The following is a 26,319-nucleotide window of genomic DNA, read 5'->3' as shown; positions in this document are numbered from 1 at the left end:
ACATATATAGTCTCCATAATTTCTTATTTTCTACTTTAACAGAAAGGAAAAATTCAGATCCTAATTATAACATCGTTTGCTTTTTTTTTCCCCCCTGTAATTTGGCAAGCAATACTCATGTTTATCTGGAAAAATAAAGTGAGACAAGATATGAAAAAAAAATCTTCTCAATTCTGTTATTTTTAAAATTAGACAGTTAATGTTCCATACCTTTTGAAGTATGAGGTTCATTTTTTAATAAAAAAATTGTATTACACCTGCCCTTGTTTCCTCCTACCCCCAAGACAGTTTTATTCAACATTCAGTTATCTAAGAAGAATTACTGTGGTTAAAATTAAAACTATGCTGCATTGGTGAAAAGCTGGAATTACCATAAATCAGAAAAAATGTCTATATTAGAAAGTATCTATTATTTTGAGCATATAATAACTAAGAGACATTATAATGTATCTTCTGCAATGTAGGAAAATTCCTTCTTTATTGCCAGTCAGCCTTAGTATGCACTGGAGGACAGCATTACTGCTTCGGGCAGAATCCATTTGAATGAGGACCATATCTACTCTGCTCACTGCATCCCAAGCAAGTAGCACATTAACCTTTTCTTACCGCTTTACTTAAAAATGCCACAAACCCCCTGACCCTCACACTTCCTATTCCTCTTTTTTTTGCTTTACTTTTCTCTATGACATGTATCATCTGACATATTGCATATTTCATTTATTTGCTTTAATGTCCCCCTCCATAAGCTCCATCATGGTGGTGACTTGTTCTCTGCTGTGCCCCCAGGACCTAGAAAAGTACCTTTTCAGTTAATGAATGGGTTAATAGTTATAAACACCACAAAGTCCTGTCTTACTGATAAATCCTTTGATGCCCAAAGACTCTATTTCCATATAGACCAATAAACGACTGTAAGTTTCCACTAGGGCTGGAGCCAAGGCCACACTGGATTTTGCATGAGCAAGTTTTATCACCCTTGTTGCAATGCTGTGAATAAGGCTGAGAAGAAAAAAGGGAAGAAAATAAAAATCCGTATTTTTGACATAACCAACACAGGGGCTACTCTACTTAGAATTAACTTAGTATACTTTTGAACTTAAATGATTCAAATGAAGTTGATCCATTTAACGTGTTTAAGTTGTGCAGGACCCTTGGTAAGGTTGCACCGCACAACCTGAGACTCACTCTGGTTTCTACAGTGCTTTCAATGTGCATATGGATTCCCCTGCTCATGGAAAAACAAACTGGGTTCAACTCCTAAAAACAAAAAAAAAAAAAAAAAAAAAAACAAAAAACTCCTAAGAGCATGCATGAAGGATTTTGGTCACTCAAATGATGCATAAAAATACATTTGGGAAATGAAATAACTTTGTCACAGATTTTACTTTAATAAATCACTGCAAAGACCCAAGTGTTAGGTTCTAATGGGGCTTTGCTCAAATCTGTTATATATGCAAGTGAAGCACATGTGTAATTCTATCACAATAGTTGCCATTTGAAAATGAGTATAGCTCTACTAGAACTGATGCTCCACTTGGAGGCTCAAAGACAAATTCTCTTTGGCCTATACAGTGTTTGTTTTAAAAGTTAAGCCAATACTTAAAAGCTGAAAGACTAGTAGGAAAATAATCTGGATTTCTAGCCCTTCTCAAAAATGTCAGAAGCTCTAGTGACACTGGTCCTCATACTTAACCATCCGTAAAAAAGAAAAGAATATGTGCAAAAAATTTTTATAATGCTTATCTCTCATGGAGAGATTATGACAATTACTTTCTTTGGGTTTGTTTATCCTAGAGCTCCTATAATATAAAATATTCACTTTTGTAATAAAATAAAGCTATTATTTTCTTAAATGTACCTGACCATAAAATAATATACAAAATCATGAAATAAAGGTTTATGCTATATTCTTAGCAATTCCCTGACAAGGAACCAAATTAATAAAAAGAACATACCTCATTTTGGCATGAACCGTCAATGAATCCAGGAGGTTCATAGGTAAGGGGGTAATAGATCCTGAAGCCATACAGTTTGTTCCAGGGAGAGGTATCCTCATAATTCCATTTCCATAAATAGTTTCCACCAGAGCTCCCATGGGTAATGTAAAACATTCTGAATTTGTAGAGTATGCATTGCATAATAGGGCAATCTTATAGTCATTCATCTGTAAACTTTTATTTCTCAGACTCTGCTGCAGGAACCTAAAAATTCATATTCCATTAAAAAGAAAAAATGAAAATAACTTCCATAATGTTAGTTTGTATTTTTTAAAAGTTCAACTTTATGCAATTATATATTAATGCTATCTTTGTTCCTATAGGTATTATAGTTTCTGTGTGAAAGGTAGAATGGGAACATACACAGACGTTTGGGTAGCATTTCAGAAGAAAAATAATTTTAAATAAACAATTAATAGTTATCTGTTAAGTATGTACTACAAACATATACAGCCACCATATTAGGCTAAGTTTCAGAGAATGAAGAAATAACTCACAAGTCCATGAACCAGGATTCTATTTATTATCTGTCTGTATAAACACAACAATATGTTTTCATTACAGATATCACTATGAAAAGGTGGTTAAGGGATATCTCATAAAATGAAAACCAAATGAAATTATCAAGTCTGACTACCCTGCCATCTTCTATGAAGAGATATTAACTTTGGAAGAGCTATTAAGGGCCATGCCAGCCAGATCAGTTCAATCAATCGTGGCAGCCCAGTGATGAGTGATATCTCAGTCAGCTCATGCTCAAGTTCCAACCCCTTGAGAAATTCTGAAACATTTTTATAGTTATAAAAATTGATATGCCTTCATTATATCAATAACTTTAAAGTATAACATACACAACTGAAGATCAGTCATGAAAATTAAAAAAAAAAAAATACGTATAAGCAAGACTAATATTGTAGCTGTTTCCTGATACAGGTACTGGTCAGATTCTCTTGCTATGACATATACATCAAGTATTTGCCCTTACCTCTAGTGGGTATGGGGAGATTTCCAAATTTCACACAGACACTGACACCAATATTAGTCTACAATCCACTATTAATTAAATGAGAAAATTAAAGATCAAGCAACAAATAACATACTCATGGTGAAGTCTTAAGGAATGAGGTATTGGAATCTGTAGCTTGGAGTTGTCATTTTGAGCTTTTCTATTGAGATGAATCCAAATGCAAGTCATTGCAAAGGCATGGGTTGATTGGGGTTTATTAATATCAGGAACTGGGATATACTGAAAAATAACAATTTGAAAAATAATACAAGAAAGAGAAGAATTAAATAATTATATGTATTTTAGTAATCAATTTCTGATATATCTCTTTTTAACATATCATATCTTACTTTAGCCCCAATAATTCAATAATACAAAACAGAAGATCTAACAGCCATAAAATTTTGAAACTATTACAAGATGCTTTATTTGGTGTTTTTATTTGCTAAGAAAGTAACACAAATCCACAGGTGCTTTGCCAAGCTTTTCCTACAATCACAGAGCATTCTCAAACAAAAATCATTTTTTAATTTTTACTTTTTAAAAATTTAAACATATCATGAAATCTTACTAAATATGATAATGTAACTAAAAACACAAGACTTTCTAAAAGTCTCAGAATAATTTTTAAGAACATATAAAAATCTAAGAAATATGCAATCTAAATGATTATTATTAAACGTATTGATTATTGATGGGTAAAATGATACTGATGTCTGGGATTTGCTTTAAAATTGTACAACATTGACAAAAAAGATAAAGAGGGAAGATGAAACAAGAGTATTTCTTGATGATGGTTATAACATGGTAGGTTTACTGTTCTATTCACTCTACTTTTTGTGTATGTTAAAAAATTTTCATAATAAGGTATTTCTAGAAAATGGCAATCATCAAAGTACCTCACATTTTACTCAAGTATCTTATATGATAAAACGCCCAGGAGACACACTGAGGTTCAACTGTCAAAAAAAGCAGCTTTAGTGATTTCTAAAAATGTAGACCTACTTAGAATGTAGAGAAAGAGCTTGCTATACTTTGTATTCAATTGCGATTTGGCACAAACTTTAGAAATACTCACAAAACCACACTAAAATCCTTAAACATAATTATACATAATTTACTCGTCATGTTGTTATGAATAGTTATTCAGTAAAGCTTACTTCTTTTTCTGGGTACAGCAAGTCGAAGAGCTTCATGACAGGGAGAAAATCAGCTAGTGCATTTTTCTGAATACTTCCAGAAATGAATTGCAGGAGAACCCACATAAGATGATCTCGGCCTTTAATCAGTCCTCGCCCTGCTAACTACAAAAGACGTTTAAATACATATGTATACATTGTTACTTAAAGACATAAACAGAGGAAGATTTTGTTGTTGTTTGTTTTTTAAGGAGAAACCCTGGTTCTTGTTCTCAGAAAGTCAGCATCTCACTTTGGCATTTAGTAATTACCTATTCTCAATTCAAGACACACCTTGCAAAGCCTGCTAAATTATTTTAATATTATATATAAATATTTCCTGCTCCCTGAAACAACTAAGCATACCAAAAATCCAATGTTGTAGAACATAATCAAGTTGATCATGTATGCAAGAGAATCAAGTTTAATATGGGATAATTCTTATTAAAAAAAAAACCATCAAAATGTAGGGAATACGCTATCATACCAAAAGGATATATATTTTTTTAATTTGAAATTATCAAGGACTGGTTATCATAAAACATACTTCCTGGTTTTCTGTACATTTTGTTTATTTATTTATATCTTTAGAATAAGGATAGAGATGGGGTCTTGACATGTTGCCCAGGCTGGTCTTGAACTCCTAAACTCAAGCAATCCACCAGCCTCAGCCTCCCAAAGTGCTGGGATTACAGGCACGGGTCACCTGGCCTGGCTGGTTTTATGTACATTGTAACAGGAACTAATGGTGGTGGGAGGTAGGAGATAGTGGTTAAAAGGATTTTTAACAATTTTTGTGAAAAACTTTCTCCATGATAATCCATGCCATGGAGATGTTATATAAATCAACATTTATTTTATTCCCATTCAATGTCTAAAATTTTTGACAAAAAGTGACTTTTCCCACAAACTTGTCTTCTACTTGTCTCCCTTTTTTGGATTCATCATCCTACCTTCTATTAATTCCCAGAGTAGGAACCACTGAGCAAGCCTAGACTACCATTATTTGCTGTCAGTCACCTAGTCCTGTTCCACCTCGGTACACCCGGTCTCCGGCTCCTCCTCTCTGTCCTGGTTTAGGCCTTCGCATCTTTCACCTAGCCCACTGCAGTTATCTCCCTTACTAATTTCCTTGCCTCTGGCTTTACACACACACAAAAAAAAATAATTACATCTTAATAGTTGTCATAAGGAAAGCACATTTCCCTGCAATACAAATAAAAGGGAATGGTCCCTAAGGTTACAGTGAGCCTCTGGCTTTGTCACCGTTAATCTCTACACCACTCTCTTCCTCCATGTGGCCATTAGCATTTTTCCAACTTGCATACAATGATGCCATTCCCCTCCGCGTTGCCTCCAAAAGAAAATCTAAACTCCTTAGAACAGGCACATGGCCAATCAAAGTTCTCCATGTCTGCCCTTGCTTTCCCGCTTTCCTTATCTCACCAATGACTTCCCTTTTATGTTTTTATTTCCAGTTCTCACATATCTCTATCCCTTTCTAAATGCTAGTCTTATTGCTAGGGAAACACTTTTCTTTTTCTCTTAGCAAGTTTCTATTCATCCTTCAAGTGTTTGCTTAAAGACCTCTTTGATACAGCCATCCCTGATATCTCTAATACAGACCATTCCTTTTTTATTTTGACATGGAGTCTCACTCTGTCACCAAGGCTGGCGTGCAGTAGTGTGATCTTGGTTCACTGCCACCTTAGGGACTATTTCCTTTTATTTGTATTGCAGGGAAATGTGCTTTCATTGTGACAACTATTAAGATATAATCATGTTGTGTGTGTGTGTGTGTGTGTGTGCGCGCGCGCGCGCGCGCGCACACACACGCGCGCGTGTGCGGATGTATATTTCCTCCCCTAGTGAGGTGCTCCTTGAGGATATTACGCTGCGTTTTCATCTTGTATCCCCTGGTACCTGCACTGGGAATACACAGAATGAATGAATGAATCCTGGCTTTATAGTGACAAGAAAGTAAAAAATTAAGAAATCGTAAAAGCAGTGAACAGGACAGAAATTAGGGCTCAAAACTTCTGCCAGTTCTTAAATCACTGGGGAATGTCCATAGCAGTCTAAAATACCCTAATCAACAGGTGAAGTCACTCTGACCAAAAGATTTAGTACTTACCTTCTGATGAAGAGAAAGTACCATATGTGGAAAACTCGCAAACTGGAAAAGCACAAAGAAAATGAGCTGACTCGAGAGATGCTGCCACAGGAGTTGGCTTGTTCCCCCATCGTCAAACTTCTCTTCCGTCTCAGATCGCTCCATGGCATAAACAACCAGATCCACCAACTGGTCCTCCAGCACAGGGCAGCGCTGCTTGTGCTGTAGGGCAGAGATTAAATACAGTATTCCAAAAGCCTCTCTGTTAGTTTCAGAAGTTACCAGTTAATGGGCATTAATTGTAACAAGAGGCTGAGAAGCATGGAATGAAGTTGAACTTAAGAAGTTAAGGTTAGATTTAGTCTATTAAAGCTGCATTATGTTATATTATCATAGAGGATAAGTTTCATGAAAAAATTATTTTTTCAGGTTTCCCGCAAAACAGACTTCCCATTAGCTTTGGACTTCTGCTATGGACATCACTTGTTTCAATTAGACAAAGGGCAATGCATAGTAGAAAATTTTGTTATTTATCCTTTGAAAAAAGATAACATTTTAAAGGGCATATGAAACAGGGATAGTAGTATTAATTTTGCAATCTAAATCAAAAGATGAAAACCCTGGATCTACAGGGATCAAATACTGATAGAACAAATAAAGCGGTTATGCGAATCTCTTTATTTTAAAGTAACCTCTACAAGTTTACACTAACTTTATATCCAAGGGTATATCTAAGTAGCTACCAGATTATTCAACGTCTGTTTTTCAATGTGTGGTATTGGTCCTGATACTGAAGTGGAAGCTTCTTCCACGGGGGAAAAGAAATTGAACTCTGCTCTTACTTCTTGGAAGCCAAACATAATGCAGCTTTAATTTTAAATTAGACCACTTTAAAATCTAAAACAAGAAAAATAATTGAGTTTAAACACTAAAAATGAGAATGCAACTTCCCTTTCTAGAGGCAAAAAGATCTGTGCTTTTAAAAGTGATTTAAAAAATATACTTTTACCAAAAGAAATAAGCCATATTTAAGCCATTTTCATATTTCCTTTATAAATTCGTTATATGACTTAGTAGCAGGCAGTTGGAAGCCCTTCTGGTGAATGTAATTACTAATATCGATCTTTCCTCTAAACTTTAGATGTGATTATCAGTCTTTTGCCATGAAAAAGGGATATGATTTTTTCAAATTTAGGGAAAAAAATGCAAAATGGGGACAAATTTGGAAATAAACAAGACATAATGAATAGCATCCCCTCTTTTGCATGCTCTTTGCCAGCTCCAAACTTGTAAAGCTCCAATATAGCTGCAGTTTTTCTTAAAGCATGCAAATAAAACAAACAAGTATCCAAATGATAAGCATCAATGGTTGTTTCATATTTTTTTCAAAAACACAATGCCATGACCACAGTTCAACCACATTACAGATTTACAAATAGCAATATTAACACCACCAGTTGAGACTACAGTACTTTTCCTCCAAATTTAATTATCATTATGAAGCAGAGCAAAGTGCAACAGACAACACTACAGACTATTTCTTAAATCAGCATGCAAAACTACTGTGTACAGGGCTTGAAATTCACTAGTTCTGCCAACCACCAACAACCTAAGAAATGTGTCAGACAACACAAATTTAGAGTGAGATCATTCAAAGTATACAGAGTCAGAAAAAATTGTGAAAAGAAGTAAAGCCAGGATTTCCAGTAGGAATTTTTCACTAGTGATGGGAATTTGCCTCTAGTTTGGAAACAGACAAATTTGTCATCTATTTCTCCATCCATAATGGTCTTCCATCAGTCTGCTTTAGGAAAAAAAGAGCAAACTAAATAAAATTGGTTTTTAGCACCTGAGTCACTTTAGAGTTTCCCTTTTTAGTATTAGCTATTTGTTTTGTTTTGTTTTTTTTTAAACTGGATTTTCACCTACATATTATTAGGCATATAGTTATTGTCATACAGTTAATGATTTTTAAAGGAAAGCAAAAATATTAAGATTTTGACAAAGCAAGAACCACTAGGAAATTTATAGTTAAAGCTGATGGTCTTTCAATTTATGGCATGACTCAAGATTACCGTGAACTTTTCTGTTAAGAATTAAGTCAGTCAGGAATCTCTATAGTACCTAATGCTCTGGTACCTGATGGTAGCAGAACAACTATCAGGATTAACTACAAATTTCCCAGGTATTTTTGGTTAAAGCCAAGGATATTTCTCAACTCAAGTTTAAAGACAGCTTAAATATGTTGCTTTATCTGCAAATTTTGGTAATATCAAAAAAGAAGGAAAAATCTGAGATACAAAATGATCTCTGCTGCTAACTCCTTCAGAACAATAAACTTTGCTTTAGTTTTCAATTATTTAAAGACAGGTACATTAAAATTAAGACTCTCTACTACATAGCAGATGGTTTTACGAAGTGGAACAAACATTTGGAAAGCAGTTTCAGAATCTATGAATAAAAGTTAACTGTCAATCATTAGGCTAAGATAATTTCATAAACCAATGGATGCTATTCCTATGACTGTTCACATCTTGTTTTGTGAAAGCTTTGGTAAAATTAAGTCTTCAAAATACTGACATATAAAGTTAAATTTGTTAGTGTATATCATAACTATATGCATATTTGATTAATACCTGTTTTAAGAGTATTTAAACTCAATATTTTAACAATTCTATTTCTACATAGCAGCCCAAATTATACTGAAACTTCATTTAAAATTTTCAGCTTTGATAAAAGCTAAAAATCAGGCAAAAAACATTAATAGAAACATTAATATTAACCCCCAACCTATGCCCAATTCCTTCCACCACTATTTCAAATGGTCAATGATAGCGCTTCTCAGTCTTAGCATCTCATATCCTATATTGAGCGGCACTTGACACTATTCATGTACAGTTCTCATAATGCTTTTGCAGTGAAATTTTAGCATACTGTATTTAGGTGACCTTAATTTTAAATTATTATTGCAGTGATGTAAATCAATTTTAAAATAATATCTATTTAGGAGAAGTTGGGAAGAAAAATTCCTTTCAATGCCATGTATCATATTCTTTGCTTTAACCAAGAAAATTACCAATAATCACAACAATTTCAAAGAGAAACTTAGTGATTAACATAAGATCAAATGAATGATAAATACTTCAGTGTCTCATAGTAGCCAGGAATCATACACCATCACGTAAGAGCCTGATGAGTGTATTTGTCTTGTAATGCTTGTATTTGGCAGAAAGAATACAAACTTCCAGGTAAGCACATAAAAACAAATTTTTCCACTGTGAGTTTAAATCTAACACTCCACCTTGTCAGTTATGGAACTGGGCTATTTATGACTTTCTGAATATAACCAATGTTAGCATAAAATATAACCCAATTCCTACTGGAAAATGCAATATCAACAGCTCTTAAGGTTTCAAAAGCTGTAAGAAAATTATCACATTGCTAGAGAAAGGACAAGAAAGTATAGTGTAGGATGTAGTTCTGTAATGATAAAAGATGTGGTAAGATGACTTGGTGATCTTTAATCATATGCTTCTTATACGGTGTGTTCTTGTTTTCTAGTCTACTTTCCAGCAGGTAAAAATATCAAGTCAACTGAGCATATTATCTTCTATCTACACGTTCCCTAACTAAAGAGTTTTCTATAAAAACGATTACTGATGAATTGTGAATTTTTGACAATGTTTACACTACAGTGGGACCAATACTAATAATGTTCTGTCAGCATTTCCATTATAAACTTTATTTTTTATGGATTTATGTCTTAGTCATAAACTTTTTTTAGGTTGAAACTTGTTATCGAAATGATCAGATCAGAAATACTCTCAATTGTTTTGTCAATTTCTAGTTTGAGAAGAGCTGCCCCCCAACCAAAAGAAAAAAGCTTAGGATAGCAAAGGATATCTGGGGGAAGGTATTTGCAGCTCAAATGGCCATGGGTACATTTATCCACCAAACTGTAAAAAAACTGAGTCAAGTATGACTTAAAGTTCACTGTAAAAATTAGTTTTAAAACATAGCATGAAGCATTCTTTCAAAGTTAATTGAATACTTACCTCTAATTCAATGAAAGTTGATCAGAATTAATGACTTGGTATTTAAGATGTTAACTTGACAGATTATATGAGGTCACTGTCAGACACTCTACTGTGAAGCAGTTTCAGTTTCACATGTACAAAAGCTTGTCCAAACAAGGAAACTTGGCAAATTTTTCAGAAGAAAAAACTTAAAATAATAAAAGAGATACTGCTACTAGGGTGAGGTTTGGCATGCAAAGTTTCAACACTGAGCAAGTTTTATGGCCAAGCTATATGTCCTTAAAAATAGGGCTTTATAAATGGAAGCACTGGCACAACCTTCACTATAGTATTGCAAACAGTAACGCTATTTTATATAACCTAGACAAGAACGTCTTTTTAAAATCAAAAAGCTGGTCTATTTTAATATGTTGGGCTCAAAAAGTTTTAACAAAAATAGTTGGAACCACTATTTTGTTTAAAATATCAAAGGTGAAAAGTCCTGGAACAGACTTGGGACTGTTAAGAGTTTGATTTATAAAGTTTGGCCACAGTGTTTTTCTCCCACCACAGGTGAGCTTCAGTTGAGAGGAGCTCACTCTAGGAGGAGGGCACTTCTGGCAAAGACTGACAAAGAAGGGTGTTTGTCAAGCAGGTGTGGGGTCACCTAAGAGTCTGACATTTCTGAGTCAATCCCCATGTTTCCAAAAAAGCCTTTCCTGTATAAAGTTGACCACTCCAACTTTTAAAAGCAGCATATCTCTATTAAAGTGCTTTTTTTTCCTCTTTTTTGTGTTATTTTTTAATTTGTTTTTGTTTTAAGGCAAAGTAACGTTAAGTATTTTTGTTGTTATTTTTCTTTATTTGTTTTAGTAGTCTGGAAAGATAAAGGCCACCACAAATCTTTCCATATCTGAAAATTCCACCAGGCTAGCTTTAGCCCTAAAGTAGGAAAAAGTAAAATGGAGTGGGAAGGAAAAACAAACCATCAAAAAGCGACAGGCTTCATTGAGTGCCAGGTGTTGTCTCTTTGTTACCAAAAAGAAAAAAAAAAAATGAAAAAAGGAAAAAAGAATATTAAAAAAAACAAACACCAAAAACAAAAACAAAAACAAAAACAATCCACCAAAAATAACTCTCATATCCCAAGAAGAAATCGGTTTTTAGTGGCCTTGGTCTCAGCATGGTCCTGCCAATTTCAAGCCCCGACCATACACGTATTCTCTAAATGGAATCAGTGGCTACAAAGCGGCCAGCGTATCGTTAGTCACAATACAACAGTAAGGTTGTGAACATACCTGAGCAATGTTCAAGGTCTAGAGCATTGGAGGATGGGCAGGACAAGACAGGACAGAACAAAAATAAAGGAAGAAAAAAAGAAAAGACAAAACAGTGACTATGAGGCCAGCCTCAAGGAACCCAGAGTCAGCACAAACCCTCCCACATGGTAAACCACCAAGAACAAGCAAACATACACCAAAAAAAGAAAAAAAAGAACAAAAAAGAAAAAAAGAAAAAAATCAGCAAGAAGGCCACGCTGAAGATACCAAGGGTTATAAAAATAGACACCCAAACAACAAAAAAAGTCAAAAAATTATGGTTCAGTCATGTGTAGGTTTCTCTGGCAAAAGGTATACTTGAAACTGGCCTTATAGAAAAAAAAGCAATGCAAAATAAATCAACTTTAAAAATTTTTCTTTTTTAATTTAAACATTCTTAAAGCAATATATAAATGATAGGAATAATACATTGTTTAATAAACCATATATATTTTTTAAAATCACTAAATAGTTCTTAACTGTTTTGCTCAGTTAGCTATAGCAAAGAAAAGAGAGAAGAATAGTGCAGATTCTATGCAGAATTGACTAGGTTTCCAGCATAGTACAGTACCTGCTTATTTAAACCTAGCATATTGCAGACCATATCCCTGGAATAAGGCTGTTCCAATACATATCTCAACAAAGCAGTCTGTGGTTCAAACAGATCCTTTAAAGAAAATAAGAAAATCATTGCTTCAAGATCAATGTCAACATTAATCCAAATTATTAGAAATGAGATTTAAAAATCCTCTAAAGGCACTTGTTACCTTCACAGAGTAGGCAGTATCTAGTGGGAAAAAATCATAGAATTTTAGTGCTTATAGTTAATCTGTTCCCACCCATTTGCCTCATTTGACAACTGAGATGAAATGGCTTGCCCCAAGATCATACAGAGAGTAACAATAAAGATAACACTAGAACCAGATCTTCCAATCCCCCTTCACCAGTGCACTTTCCACTATACTTTCCCTGAAAACGCAGAAGGTTTAAATTGTTTAAATTTTAGAGTCTCACTAACGCCAATTTATGTAGATTTTGTCTTAGGTGGTAATGTTTCCTAGACATAAAGAAGCATCATTAAGAATGTCTTTGCTTCCTTTCTGTTAAAACTTGACAAGTCGAGGCCAGGAGTGATAGCTCACACCTGTAATCCCAGCACTTTAGGAGGCAGAGGTGGGCGGATAACAAGGTCAGGAGTTCAAGACCAGCTGGACCAATATGGTGAAACCCTGTCTCTACTAAAAATACAAAAATCAGCCAGGCATGGTGGTGCGTGCCTGTTGCCCCAGTTACTCAGGAGGCTGAGGCAAGAGAATCACTTGAACCTGGGAGGCGGAGGTTGCAGTGAGCCAAGATTGTGCTGCTGTACTCCAGCCTGAGCAACAGAATGAGACTCTGTCTAAAAAAAAAAAAAAAAAACACTTGACAAGTCAATTTTTTAGAAGTCTTTCTAGGCATGTAAGTATACAATTTCTGATAGCAAAATTCAGTGTATAGTAAATAATACCAGGCCTGGTATAGTGGCTCATGCCTGTAATCCCAGCACTTTGGGAGGCCGAGGTAGGAGGATCTCTTGAGCCCAGGAGTTTGAGGCCAGCCTGGGCAATATGGAAAAACCCCATCTCAACAAAAAATACAAAAAACTAGCTGGGCGTGGTGGCATGTGCCTGTAGTCCCAGCTACTCAGGAGGCTGAGATGGGGAGGATCAGCTGAGCCTGAAAGGTTGAGGCTGCAGTGAGCTGTGATCGTGCCACTGTACTCCAGCCTGGGCGACAGAGTGAGAGCCTGACTTAAAAAACAATGAATCAAACAAAAAATAATACTAGAAAGCGACTTTAAAAACAAAATCTTTTTCAGAGTTTTCCAAATGACAGGCTGAATGTTTATTCAATGTCTTGAATATAGACCAATCAATTCCCTATTTTCCTAGTAAGATTCAAAAAGCAGCTTTTTAGCTTAAAGCATATCAACTTTTTGAGAAGTAGATGAAACAGTCATAAGCCTATTTATATTTGTTAATTTTGCTTGTCCATACTTAAAATATATTTTAAAATATTAATTTATATTTATTAAATATATTAATTTAGAAGAATTTCATTCTAGTTTATTCTAAATCTTCCACAATGCTAGATGGTTTCTGAGTCATCTAACAGCTTTCTAGGGCACATCGTTTTCATTTCTATCTATGTTGCTGGAGACATAGCATTTTGATAAAGTAAATGAAAAGTTTTTCTTCTTATAAACGTCAAGTACTGTTTGCATAATGTTAGCCAATTTTTCAAAATGTCCCCTTAGGTAAATGAATGGATAGATAGAAACAAGAAAATCACTTTAGATACTGATTTTTAAGATAATCTTTAAAAGACTGTGCTACTGTAACTATGATGTAAAAACCTTAGAAACAGTTACTGCATTAAATTTCTTTTTTTTTTTTTCTTTTAAACTCATTCCTATCAGCCTGTATCCTTCTCAATTCACTCCGTCTACCAGAATGGTCTTTGTTTACTGTTTCTTTCTTCATTTTAACAGTAAAATGTCTGGGAAAGGGGTGTGAGTACATAAGCATTCACTTCAATGTACTAGTTTTAAAGATTCTTAAAGACATTTTAAAACAGAATAACTAAAGTGACTGTTTTAAGAAGATGTTCTTATAGCAAGAGTTGACAATGTAGATATAACTGTAAAAAGAGCAACTAGACCCAAAAAATTTATCAGTCCAGTCAGCAAAACTGTTCACTAATGCAACAGTTTAGAAGGACTAGTGCCCCTTAAAGGGTATACCAACATTTCAGTGATTAGAAAAAACATACCATCTTCCCTTTAGAGTTAAGCTTAGAAATGTGACTTTAGATATAGTCACATTAGCCTTAAGTATCACCGTAAGGAGGTAATTTTCTGCTCAGAAATGTAATTTAAGAAGAATGGAGACAATTTCTAAATACTCTTTTACAAGTGTAAACAAAAACACTATTTCCAAATCTGGAAGGACAAATAACTTGATAGCAAAGGTGTTAAGAGTGTAGATTCTGGAATTAGACTGAGTTCACATTAAAAAGCTTTACCACTTTTAAAATGTGGCGCCTTAATCAATGAATCAATTTTAAATTTCAGTTTTCCATTTAAAATTTCAGTTTCCCATCTCCAAATACTTTGCCAGAGGTGGACCACCGGAGCATAAACACCCACAATAGCATAAAACACAGGGTATATTTAGATAATAGAATAACATGATAAACTATAAACTATCTTTAATTAAATATTTGCTCCTTGAGATTATGAAGCAACACTTTAGCATCACTCATCTTATAATGTAGGTTGAAGATTGTCAGATGGACTAAAAGTTCCATTATATATAGCAACATACCTTATCATATGGCAAAAGGCCTTTCAAAGGAAAACGAAGAGTTGCAGGATCCAGTTTCCATGAATTACAAATGGCACCCGAGTTATTTACAACTGGCAGAAGACTACAGCGACCTATATGTATTACAAAAATGTTTTTAAGTAAATGTGAACACAACACTTCACTTTTAAAATATTTAATGAACATATATGCTGAACTAGTTGGTGGTTCGGTTTTAAAATGGCTTAAAAAATGTTTCAATGAGACTGAAGTTTGGGAATTTTATTTTTAGCTCAGATAGTTGAAGACAATTTGTATGGGCTTTCCAAACTCGAAAATGTTGCATTTTGTCTAAATGTCTATGGCAGACGTCAATCAACTATAATCCACCTGTCACTTGTTTTGTAAAATTGTATTGGAACACAACTGCTTTTGCCGTCCAACGACAGAGTTGAGTAGTTGCAACAGATTCTGTTGCCTATGAAGCTTAAAATATTTACTAGATGGCCCTTTACAGAAAAAGTTTAAGACCACTAGTCCAGTGTCAATATTATTAAACTTTATATTCCTAGAGGCCTTAGATGTCACATATGACTATCAACTCATATATCTAACTGCCTAACAAATATTGTCACCTGGATGTCCTACAAGCACTTCAAGCTTAACATGTCTCAAATTCAATTCATCATCATTCTCAAACCTACTTTGTGGCCATAATTCACTACATGATATCAATATCCACTCAGTTATTAGTGTTTTATTAGCTGTATTAAAATGTCTTTCGAATCACCAAGAAACCCACTTTCTTTTTTTTCCCCTCTGGTTGTATTTGATTATTTAGGTATAGATTCGCTTTATTATTATTATTATACTATAAGTTCTGGGGTACATGTGCAGAACTTGAAGGATTGTTGCATAGGTATATACATGCCATGGTGGTTTGATGCCTCCATCCCCCCATCACCTAAATCAGGCATTTCTCCCAATGCTATTGCTCCCCAATCTCCCCACCCCCCACTATCCCTACCCTAGTTCCCCATCCCCAACAGACCCCAGTGTGTGATGTTCCTCTCTCTGTGTCCATGTATTGGTTCAACACCCACCTATGAGTGAGAACATGCGTTGTTTGGTTTTCTGTTCTTGTGTCAGTTTGCTGAGAATGATGGTTTCCAGATTCATCCATGTCCCTGAAAAGGACATGAACTCACCTTTTTTACGGCTGCATAGTATTCCATGGTGTATATGTGCTACATTTTCTTTATTCAGTCTATCATTGATGGGCATTTGGATTGGTTCCAGGTCTTTGCTATTGTAAACAGTGCCACAATGAACATACATGTACATGTGTCTTTATAATAGAACAATTTATAATCCTTTAGGTATATAACCAGTAATGGGATTGCTGGGTCAAACGGTATTTCTATTTCTAGATCCTTGAGGAATAGCCATACTATCTTCCATAATACTTAAATTAATTTACACTCCCACCAACAGTGTAAAAGTGCTCCTCACCCATTCCAGAGTTTATTTTCCCTCCTGTACTTGGCACACAAAGTAAGTGAAAACAAGTGAAAGGCATTATATTAAGCTCTTAGAGAGTCACCAAAATGACACATATTAAAAGACCATTCCTCAGCTTTGTTCAATAGATTACTAAAAATCAGGTACTATTTGGCATATTTAAAACTATAATCCTACCACAAATGGAGTTTATCCTTGCTGTGGGCCTGAAGGTATCCACAAAGTCTGATACCAGATTTCCAAGTAACTAAAGAGAGAGAGAGGAAATCAAAAAAATAAGTATAAAAAGAAAATTGAAACTGCCCCTGAAATACAGTGATCATTTACATAAAATGAGATAGTATATGTAAAGATTAGTACAATGTCCGGCACATGATAATTGTTTAAAGGTTAGCTCCCTTTTGTTTCCTTCTAAAAATTCACTTACCAGTTCATGTGTCCCTGAATTAAACCAACTCACACCACCATATCCTTAGCTATATGATGAAGCTGAGCATATTTTATCACATGGCATATAAATTGTCTCAATGGAAATGCAGAGAAATAAAAGAAATACATTGTGATTAAAAATATATGTATTATCTAAGGATAAAAGTCATCATTTAAAAAATAAGCACACAAAAATAAGATTAATATAACTGTTTTTGATAAAATACCCTTTTTTTTGATACAGGGTCTTGTTCTGTTGCCGAAGCTCGAGTACAGTGGCGTGATCACAGCTCACTGCAGCCTCAAACTCCTGGTTTCAAGTAATCCTCCTGCCTCAGCTCCTTTGTAGCTGGGGCTACAGGCATATGTTACTATGCCTGGCTAATGTGTGTGCTTTTTAAAAATGTTTTGTAGAGACGGAGTCTTGTTATGTTACCCAGATTGGTCTTGAACCCTTGTCCCCAGATCATCTTCCCACCTTAGCCTCCCAAAGTGCTGGGATTACAAGTGTGAGTCACTAAGCCAAGCCAAAAATTTATATTAAAAATTCAGGAAATATAAAATTTACCCAATGTGGAAGTTTGCCTTCAGGATACAGTTTCCTGATCTCTGTGACTGCAAAATAGGCTGGTAATAAGCAGGCATTTCTTTCCAATATATATGCTATTACCTAAGAAAAATAAAAAGGCAACATTATTCTTGACTAGTCCTATATAGAAGCCCTTTATTTTTATTTATTATCATTGTTATTATTATTATTTGAGACAGGGTCTTGCTCTGTTGCTCAGGCTTGGAGTGCAGTGGCGCGATCATGGCTCACTACATCTTCAACCTCTGGGGCTCCAGTGGTGTTCCCACCTCATCCTACAGAGTAGCTGGGACTACAGGTACATGCCACCAGGCCCAGATAACTTTTTAATTTTTTGTAAAGACAGGGTCTCCCTAAAATATTCTAGCTGGTCTCCAACTCTGGGCTCAAATGAGCCTTCCACCTCGGCCTCCCAAAGCACTGGGATTATAGACATGAGCGACTGCATCTGACCCACATGAGCCTTTTAAATACAACAATGACAAAAATAACTAAAAGGATATTAAAAAGTAGAGATGTTACTTTCTGAGAGAGATGTTGGTCAAAGAACACAATTTCAGTTCAAAAAGAGGAACAAGTTCAAGAGATATACTGTACATTATGGTGACTATGGTTAATAACGACATAGCGTATACTTCAAAATTGCTAACAGAGTAGATTTTAAGTGTTAACATTTAAAAAAAAAAGTATATGAGGTAACCTATATGTTAAATAGCCTGATTTAGCCACTCCGCAATGTATATATATACATAGACAATTGCTACTTGTCAATTAAAATAAAACGTAGAGATATTATTTTGTGGATATATTGGGTTTCAACTGTAGCATAAAAGAATACATATGTAAAAAATATCCAAAAGTAAAGATTAATAAACAGTGGAATGGATTGTTCATGGTTAGTAAAGAACCTTGAACATGCTTTAAATATTGGCACACTTACATGGGAGAGCAACAGACCAACGTAACAATTCTTGCAATACTAGTTACAAAGTACAAAGATCTTTTAAGTGGTACATATGCTGAGGTCTAGTAATGGTTTAAGCTATTTTAATTTCTATACCATTGTTTTCCTAATTTAAAACCATGAATTAAAATTTAAAACGTCCTTCTGAAAGATAAGGGAATTAGCATCTTTTAAAATAGATGTGATTTTTTTTTTTGGTAGAAGAAATAGAGCATCTTACAAAATATCATAAGTATTAAAAGCACAGACCTAAACAAAGCTAGACTTTTTTGAGGTTATGATCAATGAATTTCAGACATGTCTAAATTACCTCTCTTGCTGCCAGAAGCTGCTGTACAACAGCAGAGCTCACTGTATTAGGAATTGTCAAAATTTTCTCCAAAATCACCTTTAAGAGATCTCGAACACCCTGATATAAGAAAAAAGACATGGGTTAAAATTAAGCAGTGTTAATTTTAAACATACAAAGGTTTCAGGGTTATAGATTCCTTCAAAGTCACATCTTTAAATTTTCTGAATCAGAATTATTATTTAAGTCCCTAACATTAACTCAAAAGAAGAGTAATGTTCCAAAACAGAATTCTAAACATTGTCTTACAATACAATGAACAAAGAAAGTCATTATACAGTTGGTCAAGCTTTTTTGGTCCTTATAACATTAGAAGGGTTTCCATTGTTATAAGGGTCAAAAACCTTAATTTATACATACAGACAGAAATATATTGGAACAGGACTTTAAAGCACTCTGAAGACTTGAATAACAATATTAAACTTTTTGGTAGATGACTCTTTCTGCTCACTCCCTTTTGTGCTAGGATTACAGGTGTGAGCTACTGTGACTGGCCTATTCTCCCTTCTCATCCATCACATACCTTAATCTCTCAAGGATATCCAAGGCTATTCTGTTAATCATCTCCACATATCTAATACCAGTTACATTAATCTGATATATATAGAAAAAATTCCATTCAACATGCATTTATTATGAACTATGCAACCAAGCTTATAAAAGACATAACATATACATAAAAGAGCAATTATAAAGTACCATTCAAATAAGAAGGCAAAAATTGCTTAAGTCTGAGTAGAGGAAATAATCAGCAAAACTTCTTAGAGTTAACTGTGTGATAAATCATGATTTATGTTAAGTCGTTTCAGATTAGAGAAAATGCAGAAATAAAGCACAGGGTCAGGTACTCGGTAATTCTTGGAAAAAGGACAAGAACAAAAGTCTCCTGAAAATGCAGAATGCTTTTGTAGCTATGGAGTCCCTAAGCCATTTATGAGACAAAATTAGAAAGTGTATGTTGTTTTGGTCAAGAACCCAAAGTACTGAACATTTTAGTTAAGGAAAAACCCACGTCCAAGGGAGGTCAAGTTAGAGGTGAAGCAGGTCTTGCTTCCTTCATCAGTGATGCCTCCATCCCTTCTCAGCTCTACACGCCCCTCCTCTGTGCTCTTCCATTTGAAGAGATGCTAACATTACAATATTTACAGCATGAAGGAATAAAGATTCTGCTCTGTGACTTCCCTAGTTTTCATAAAAATATGTCAGCCACCTGTATATATAAGAATGTTGAGAGGGGAGTACAGGAGCCATGGGAACACTGAATAATTTTAAATCTCTCCAGGAAACATACCACAACAGACAGATTTTGTAAATGCTTCCACATCATTTCTCTCACCTGAAAGTAAGATTTGCACACCGAAAAATCAATCACATCTGAAAGCAATCACTATTTATAATGAGAAAAATATACCTTGTAATCCACTCCCCCAATTATTTTCCGAACCAGCTTAAATGTTAAGGCCCAAAGCTGTGTTCTTTCCCATTCAAGAGTGTCTGAGTTTATCAGGGATTCACAAACCAGCCTATAAAAAAGAAACAGCCATTCCAGTTACCACACAGAATTTTCCAAGTTCTCTAACAGCCACTGATAAGGTTTGGCTGTGTCCTCACACAAATCTCATCTTGAATTGTAGTTCCCATAATCCCCATGTGTCATGAGAAAAACCAGGTGGAGATAATTAAATCATGGGGGCAGTTTCCCCCATTCTGTTCTCATGACAGTGAGTTCTCACAAGATCTAATGGTTTTATATGGGGCTTCTCCCTTTGCTGGACACTCATTCTCTTTCCGGCCACCCTGTGATGAAGTGCCTTCTGCCATGACTGTAAGTTTCCTGAGGCCTCCCCAGCCATGCTGAACTGTGAGTCAATTAAACTTCTTTCCTTTACCAATTACCCAGTCTCGGATATGTCTTTGTCAGCAGCATGAGACAGACTAATACATTTACAATCTGTGAACTGAGTATTATATTTATCATAGCAAGTATTTTTCATAAAAGTGCATTATTACTTAAGCATACTTATGTGTAGCATTTAACACATTTTACTTTTATAAAAGATCAAAAACAAAGAACTAAATAATATTCATTATGCTATATTTTTACTAGAAAGAAGTCTATTTAAAGTTTTCAGTTACATGTTTACCATCTATCACCTTGGATTTTTCCAAGAGGGTGGCAAGATTTTTGATCCCACATTTTCTTCTGAAGTGTGACACTGACATTTCTCCCAAGGAGATGTGGAGGAAGATCTGTTATCTCCTTGTAGATCTGAGAAGGCCTAAGACTATGGCCAAAAGGATGCAGTATGACTTCCATGACAAGGTGAGACAATTTCTGTCTAGTCTTCTTTTATACACTTGCTGTTAGACTCCACCATGAGGTGAGACAGTCGAAGCTACAAGGCAAAGGCCTGTGTAGGTTCTGGCTAATAATCCCAGCTGAGGTTCCAGATGACAGCCAGGAACCAACCACCAGGTATCTAAGTGGGTAAGCTTTTGCCATGCTCCAGTGCCAGCTACATCAATTGCCATCATTAAGACTTTGAGGGAAAAGTGCCTCATTAGCCCAGTCAACTACAAAGACCACGAATAATAATTTTAAAACCTGAGTATTATTGTTTTAAGCCATTAGGTGTTGAGGTTGTAAAGCAAAAGTAAAGTGTTACAAACTAATCAAAATGATTAATCTTAGCCCCTGGGCAAAAAGGCACCTGGTTTTGAGCTTACAAGCATTATATAATTCAAAGACAATTACTCCTAGAAACTAAAACCTGAGGTATTATATAAAGGATTATTTGATGAACCTCACTTTCTTCTTCATTCTCTTATCTTTTTACAACAACAACCTGAACCAATTTTCAATCACGTATAGAAAAGAAAATGCTTCAGATTGTTCACACCCATTAAACATACCTGGGTGGAAGGAGACCAGTCTCAACTGCCATTGCTAAGCAGTCATAAAGGAAAGAAATTCTTTTAGGACTATGCTGACCATGAATAAATTTAACAATCCACTGGATACATTGTTCATGAGACTCCTGGAAAATTAGAGAATGATTTTATTTGGGGTCTAAAGTTACATTTTTATAACAAATAGTTGTTACTACAACTCAAAGTATACCAATACTATGAATGAAATATTTCACTATGAACATCTGTACATAAAAATAATTTTTTAAAAAGCAAAATAAAAAATCAGATTTAGTATTTGTCACATTAAGCTTAAAATTTTGCAATTATATAGATAAAATGCCACCATTTTTATTACATGGGACCTTCAAAAGTAATTAACTACTAATTAACATATTAATGGTCAACAGAAAACTCTTAACACAGATTGTTGCAAGGCATTGTAAACAGTGCCCTTTATGGTATATATAAACATTACTATCAATGGGGGTAAAATTCATTATGGATCAGTATGTATCAGCTTTAAGTCAATCTAATGCCTAAGAGCCCAAACAAGAGCCCACTATGAATACAATGACATGCCACATTTCTAGACTTGCAAAACTTTAAATATGCTGCCCCAATGTTGTGCCCATATCAAAGTTTGTCTTCTAGCATATCTCCAAGAAGGCCCTATAATGTTCTGCTTCTCTGCATGACCACTGCTCTCATACATACTTCTATTGTGGCACATATAACAATGATTAAGAAATACCTATTTTCTTCGTTTCTCCATGAGAAGGCCACACCGTAATTCATAAAGTGTTTAATGAACTTTTAAAAAAATGTTGCAAAGATGTTCAACATCACTGAGAGAAATGCAAAATAAAACTATTCTGAGATAAAATTTCTCATGTTTTTGATTGGCAAAGATCAAAAAGCTTAACACTCTATTGTGAGGTTATAAGCAAAATATACTCTCAAACAGTGCTAGTGGAAGTATAAACTGGTATAACCCTTATGGAAAATTTAAGAATTTCTATAAAAACTACAAACAGATACGGCCTTTGATTCAGCAATAATATTTCTAGGAATTTATCCTATTTCTCACGCATAATATTATTCATCACAGCATTGGATAAATTAGAAAAAGTAAGAAGAAACTTAAAAGTCAGTAGAGGACTGGTTAAATGGAGGAAGGTACAGCCATACAACGAAATATTATGCTGCCATTTAAAAAAAAAAGTAGGAAAGGAAGGAACAAGTAACTCTTGGACTAATAGGGAATTACCTTCAGATTATTAAGAGAAAAAAGCAAAGTACTAATTAATGAACAGTGTATACATATGATCATTCTATAAAAATGTTTCTATATGCATAAAATACTTCTGGAAGAAAATATAACCTGGGGAAACTGGCTGCAGACAGAAAAAAGAACAGGTAAGAGAGGGGAAGGAGACTAATTATCAGATCCACCCTTTTATACTTGTGCATTCTGCACCATATGAATATATTACCTATTAGAAAATAATTAAACAAAAGGTTAAAACATGACTGTATTGAGATTATATGACCCATGTCTGAGTGGCAAATCTTATCACCAGTGGTCGACATGCAAACAGTTCTCATTTCCCTACCTATAGTGCACCATGACAAGGTAATGCGTTTGAGGGTGACATATTTTGTCTTTTTCATAGATACATTTTCTGGTAGCTGTTCTCTGTTACTTTTACAGTTTGTTTCCTCATTTTTACTATAATATCTTCCTATCCTTATAATAGAATCTTGGTATTCCTATTATAGCATCTTTGCATCAACGCTGTGCCAATTCCTTTATTTAGTTAAAAGAGAAAAAAAAAAAACACCTGTAATCTGTATCTTTTACAAGTAAAGCTTAACACATCTGTTTCCAAGTGTACCAAATAAATCCGAATAGGATGAAAATGGTCTTAAATAAGCTAACATAGAGGAGGCTACTTTTTTTTCTTTTTCTTTTTAACATCTCACACTGTGCAGTATAAACGACTTCTTAACGTAAGTTTTCCACTGAAATATACAAATTAAAACAGATGGAAACCAGAATAAAAAAATGATGACAATTTTATTTCTCCCTTCTCAGGAAGATCTTAAGAGCAACATCAACGTTAATGTTAAAAATTAAAAAATAATTAAAAAAGAAGGGGCCAAAAGTCATCAGCTGAATATATTAAAAATGAAGTGCTCACCTGAGAAAGACCACCCCAAAACTGTCTGAAGGCCCCCAAACAGCTAATTAGTTTTGTTTTCTCATCTTCAGGGGTATCCATAAACATGCTAAAAAAAAAAAAATTACATTAGCTGTCACTCGTTTTAAAAAGGTAATTACACACAATCAGAACAGTGGCTCTTATAACCCTCCAACACGAAACTAAGTGAAATCTGACAGATAACAATCATGTAAAAACACAAAAATCCGCCACGCATACACTCACCCAGGAAAAGCCTCTTCTATAATTTCCGTTTTCTGTAGAAAATAAAAATGTAAACAATGTTTAAAAAGGGCCTCCCTTAGCGAAGTATTTACAATGTAACCCAGGGCAAGTCACCTTCATCAGCTCTGAAACTACCAATACCTGTCTGGCCTGTCATTGTATCAATTTCAAAGGATACAGAGAACTTGACAGCAGTTTGAGAATCACTGACCCCGCCCGCATACAACCTCGGTGTCAAAACAAGGGGCTACAAAGGCAGGCGTGAGAGGAGGTTGCCCAGGCCAGTTTCCTTGGTCGGCTGCCCCCGCGTCTCCCCATCCCTGGGCCGTAGTCCTGGATGCCCGGCAGCTGAACTCACCACCACTTCCTCGAAAATGCTCTGTAGTTGCGTCTCCATCTGTACTATCACCCCGGCCTTTCCCGGGTGTCGGGAAAGGCCCAAGTCAGACCCGAGCTCTGGGAAGAAAGAAGCAGAGGGGCGGAAACCTCCGGAGGAAACCGTAGCTCCCCAGCGTCGCTTCCCTCCCGCAGCGCTTTACCAAGAGCGTTCCCTCCGGAGCCTAGCCAACAAACAGCAGGAACCTGTACGGAAGACGGGGAAAGACCGGTGCGCGCTGTTTACAAACCCCGCTGAAACCAGCGGTGCCGCCAGATGGTTCCGTCTCTGGAGAAGGGCGGTCCGCAAGCCGGACGAGAGCGCCCCCAAACGGAACCTCGAGCCCAGGTTTCACGGAGGCGTCGTCGACCGTAGGCCGCCACCTCCCGGCTGGAGAGGGAGTTGCTTCCTGCTCGAGGCTAACCTGTGTGCAGACTGGGAAATAAAAAGCTTGGAACCCAGAGGCTGCAGCCTTCGGAAAACGCTGGAGCGGCAGCGGGCACCAAGCTAATGTCTGCGAGCTCACCCTAGCCTCCCAAGTAACTGGGACCACAAGCTTGGGCTACCATGCCCGACTAATTTTTGTAGTTTTTGTAGAGACGGGTTTTTGCCTTGTTGAGCAGGCTGGTCTTGAACTCCTGGGCTCAAGCAATCTGCCTGCCTCAGCCTCCCAAAGTGCTAGGATTACAGGCATAAGCTACCGTGCCTGGGCCAAAATTTCTTAAAGAATGATGAGAAGCTTGAAGGCATTCCCACTGGCCATATCAGAGACAATATGAATATCAAAATGACAAATAATGCATTACAACCCATTAAATAAAATAGAAAACCATGAGTCCACAAAGCTGGGAAGAAATAGGTGAATACATTAAACTTTTGATGAGAAATTATGTAGTCATATAGCTTCAGTGTAACTCCACAGAGAATACTTATTAATTAAAAAGGACAAAAAGTAACTTTGTGACCAAGAAGCCCAGCAGCTATCATTTCAATCAAGTGAGCAAAATGAATATCATCAGTAATAGGAGACACTGAAACCACACACCAGCCTGTTAGGATGTGATGAGAAGACTACAACATAACTTCCATTTTTCTGCCACAGTTGCATAACCTGAATCTAATCACAAGGAAAAATAAAACAAAACCTAAGAGATGTTCTACAAAACAACTGGTCTGTAACATTCAAACGTGTAAGTCAAAAAAGTCAAGTACTGACTAAGAAATTCTTCCAGAATGAGGAAGGAACTGTTCCATGGCAAGTAAAGGGAAAACATGTTTTTGAACATAAACCTTTTACAAAAAAAAAGCCAGGTGGCTGAGGAAGGCAGATCACCTTAGCTCAGGAGTTTAAGACCAGCCAGGTCAACATAGTGAAACCCCATCTCTACTAAAAATATAAAAATTAGTGGGCACAGTGGTGTACACCTGTAGCCCCAGCTACTTGGGAGGCTGAGGCATGAAAATCTCTTGAACCCACGAGGCAGGGGTTGCAGTGAGCTGAGCTGAGACTGCACCATACTCCAGCATGGGAGACAGAGTAAGACCCCATCTCAAAAAGAAAAGGGTGGGTGGTGACAACTGAACGGGATCTGAAGATTTGATGGTAGATATACATTAATGTTAATCCCCTGATTTTGATGGTAATATTGTGGTTACGTAGGAAAATGTCTTTATTTATACAATATGTACCAACTGACCAGATGCGGTGGCTCACCCCCGTAATCCTAGCACTTTGCGAGGCCAAGGTGGTAGAGTCCC

At 35.7% G+C, this 26,319-nt stretch overlaps 1 protein-coding gene across 3 annotated transcripts in view; it reads right to left on the bottom strand.

The window, feature by feature from the left end:
* Positions 1-24,868, bottom strand: part of MED23 (mediator complex subunit 23) — a 43,143-nt gene extending 18,275 nt beyond the window's left edge. The window contains exons 1-16 of one of the 3 annotated variants that reach the window (XM_017533242.2): positions 24,544-24,868; positions 24,186-24,217; positions 23,940-24,027; positions 21,739-21,863; positions 20,237-20,348; positions 18,787-18,885; positions 17,492-17,593; positions 16,672-16,741; positions 14,995-15,107; positions 12,201-12,296; positions 11,609-11,626; positions 6,316-6,516; positions 4,164-4,307; positions 3,098-3,243; positions 1,956-2,201; positions 857-999 (exon numbers count right to left, since the gene is read on the bottom strand). In XM_017533242.2, coding sequence (XP_017388731.1) covers positions 857-999; positions 1,956-2,201; positions 3,098-3,243; positions 4,164-4,307; positions 6,316-6,516; positions 11,609-11,626; positions 12,201-12,296; positions 14,995-15,107; positions 16,672-16,741; positions 17,492-17,593; positions 18,787-18,885; positions 20,237-20,348; positions 21,739-21,863; positions 23,940-24,027; positions 24,186-24,217; positions 24,544-24,582 — 1,774 coding nt within the window. In that variant the 5' untranslated portion in view covers positions 24,583-24,868. The remainder of the gene's footprint in view (positions 1-856; positions 1,000-1,955; positions 2,202-3,097; positions 3,244-4,163; positions 4,308-6,315; positions 6,517-11,608; positions 11,627-12,200; positions 12,297-14,994; positions 15,108-16,671; positions 16,742-17,491; positions 17,594-18,786; positions 18,886-20,236; positions 20,349-21,738; positions 21,864-23,939; positions 24,028-24,185; positions 24,218-24,543) is intronic. The other 2 variants (XM_017533243.2, XM_037740197.1) reach the window with 2 other exon arrangements.
* Between the last annotated feature and the right edge of the window lie 1,451 nt (positions 24,869-26,319).

This window comes from Cebus imitator, unplaced genomic scaffold (assembly GCF_001604975.1).
Source record: "Cebus imitator isolate Cc_AM_T3 unplaced genomic scaffold, Cebus_imitator-1.0 Scaffold81, whole genome shotgun sequence".
NCBI lineage: Eukaryota > Metazoa > Chordata > Mammalia > Primates > Cebidae > Cebus > Cebus imitator.
The sequence above is the reverse complement of the archived record's forward strand: the minus strand, read 5'-3'. Positions and strand labels throughout refer to the sequence as shown.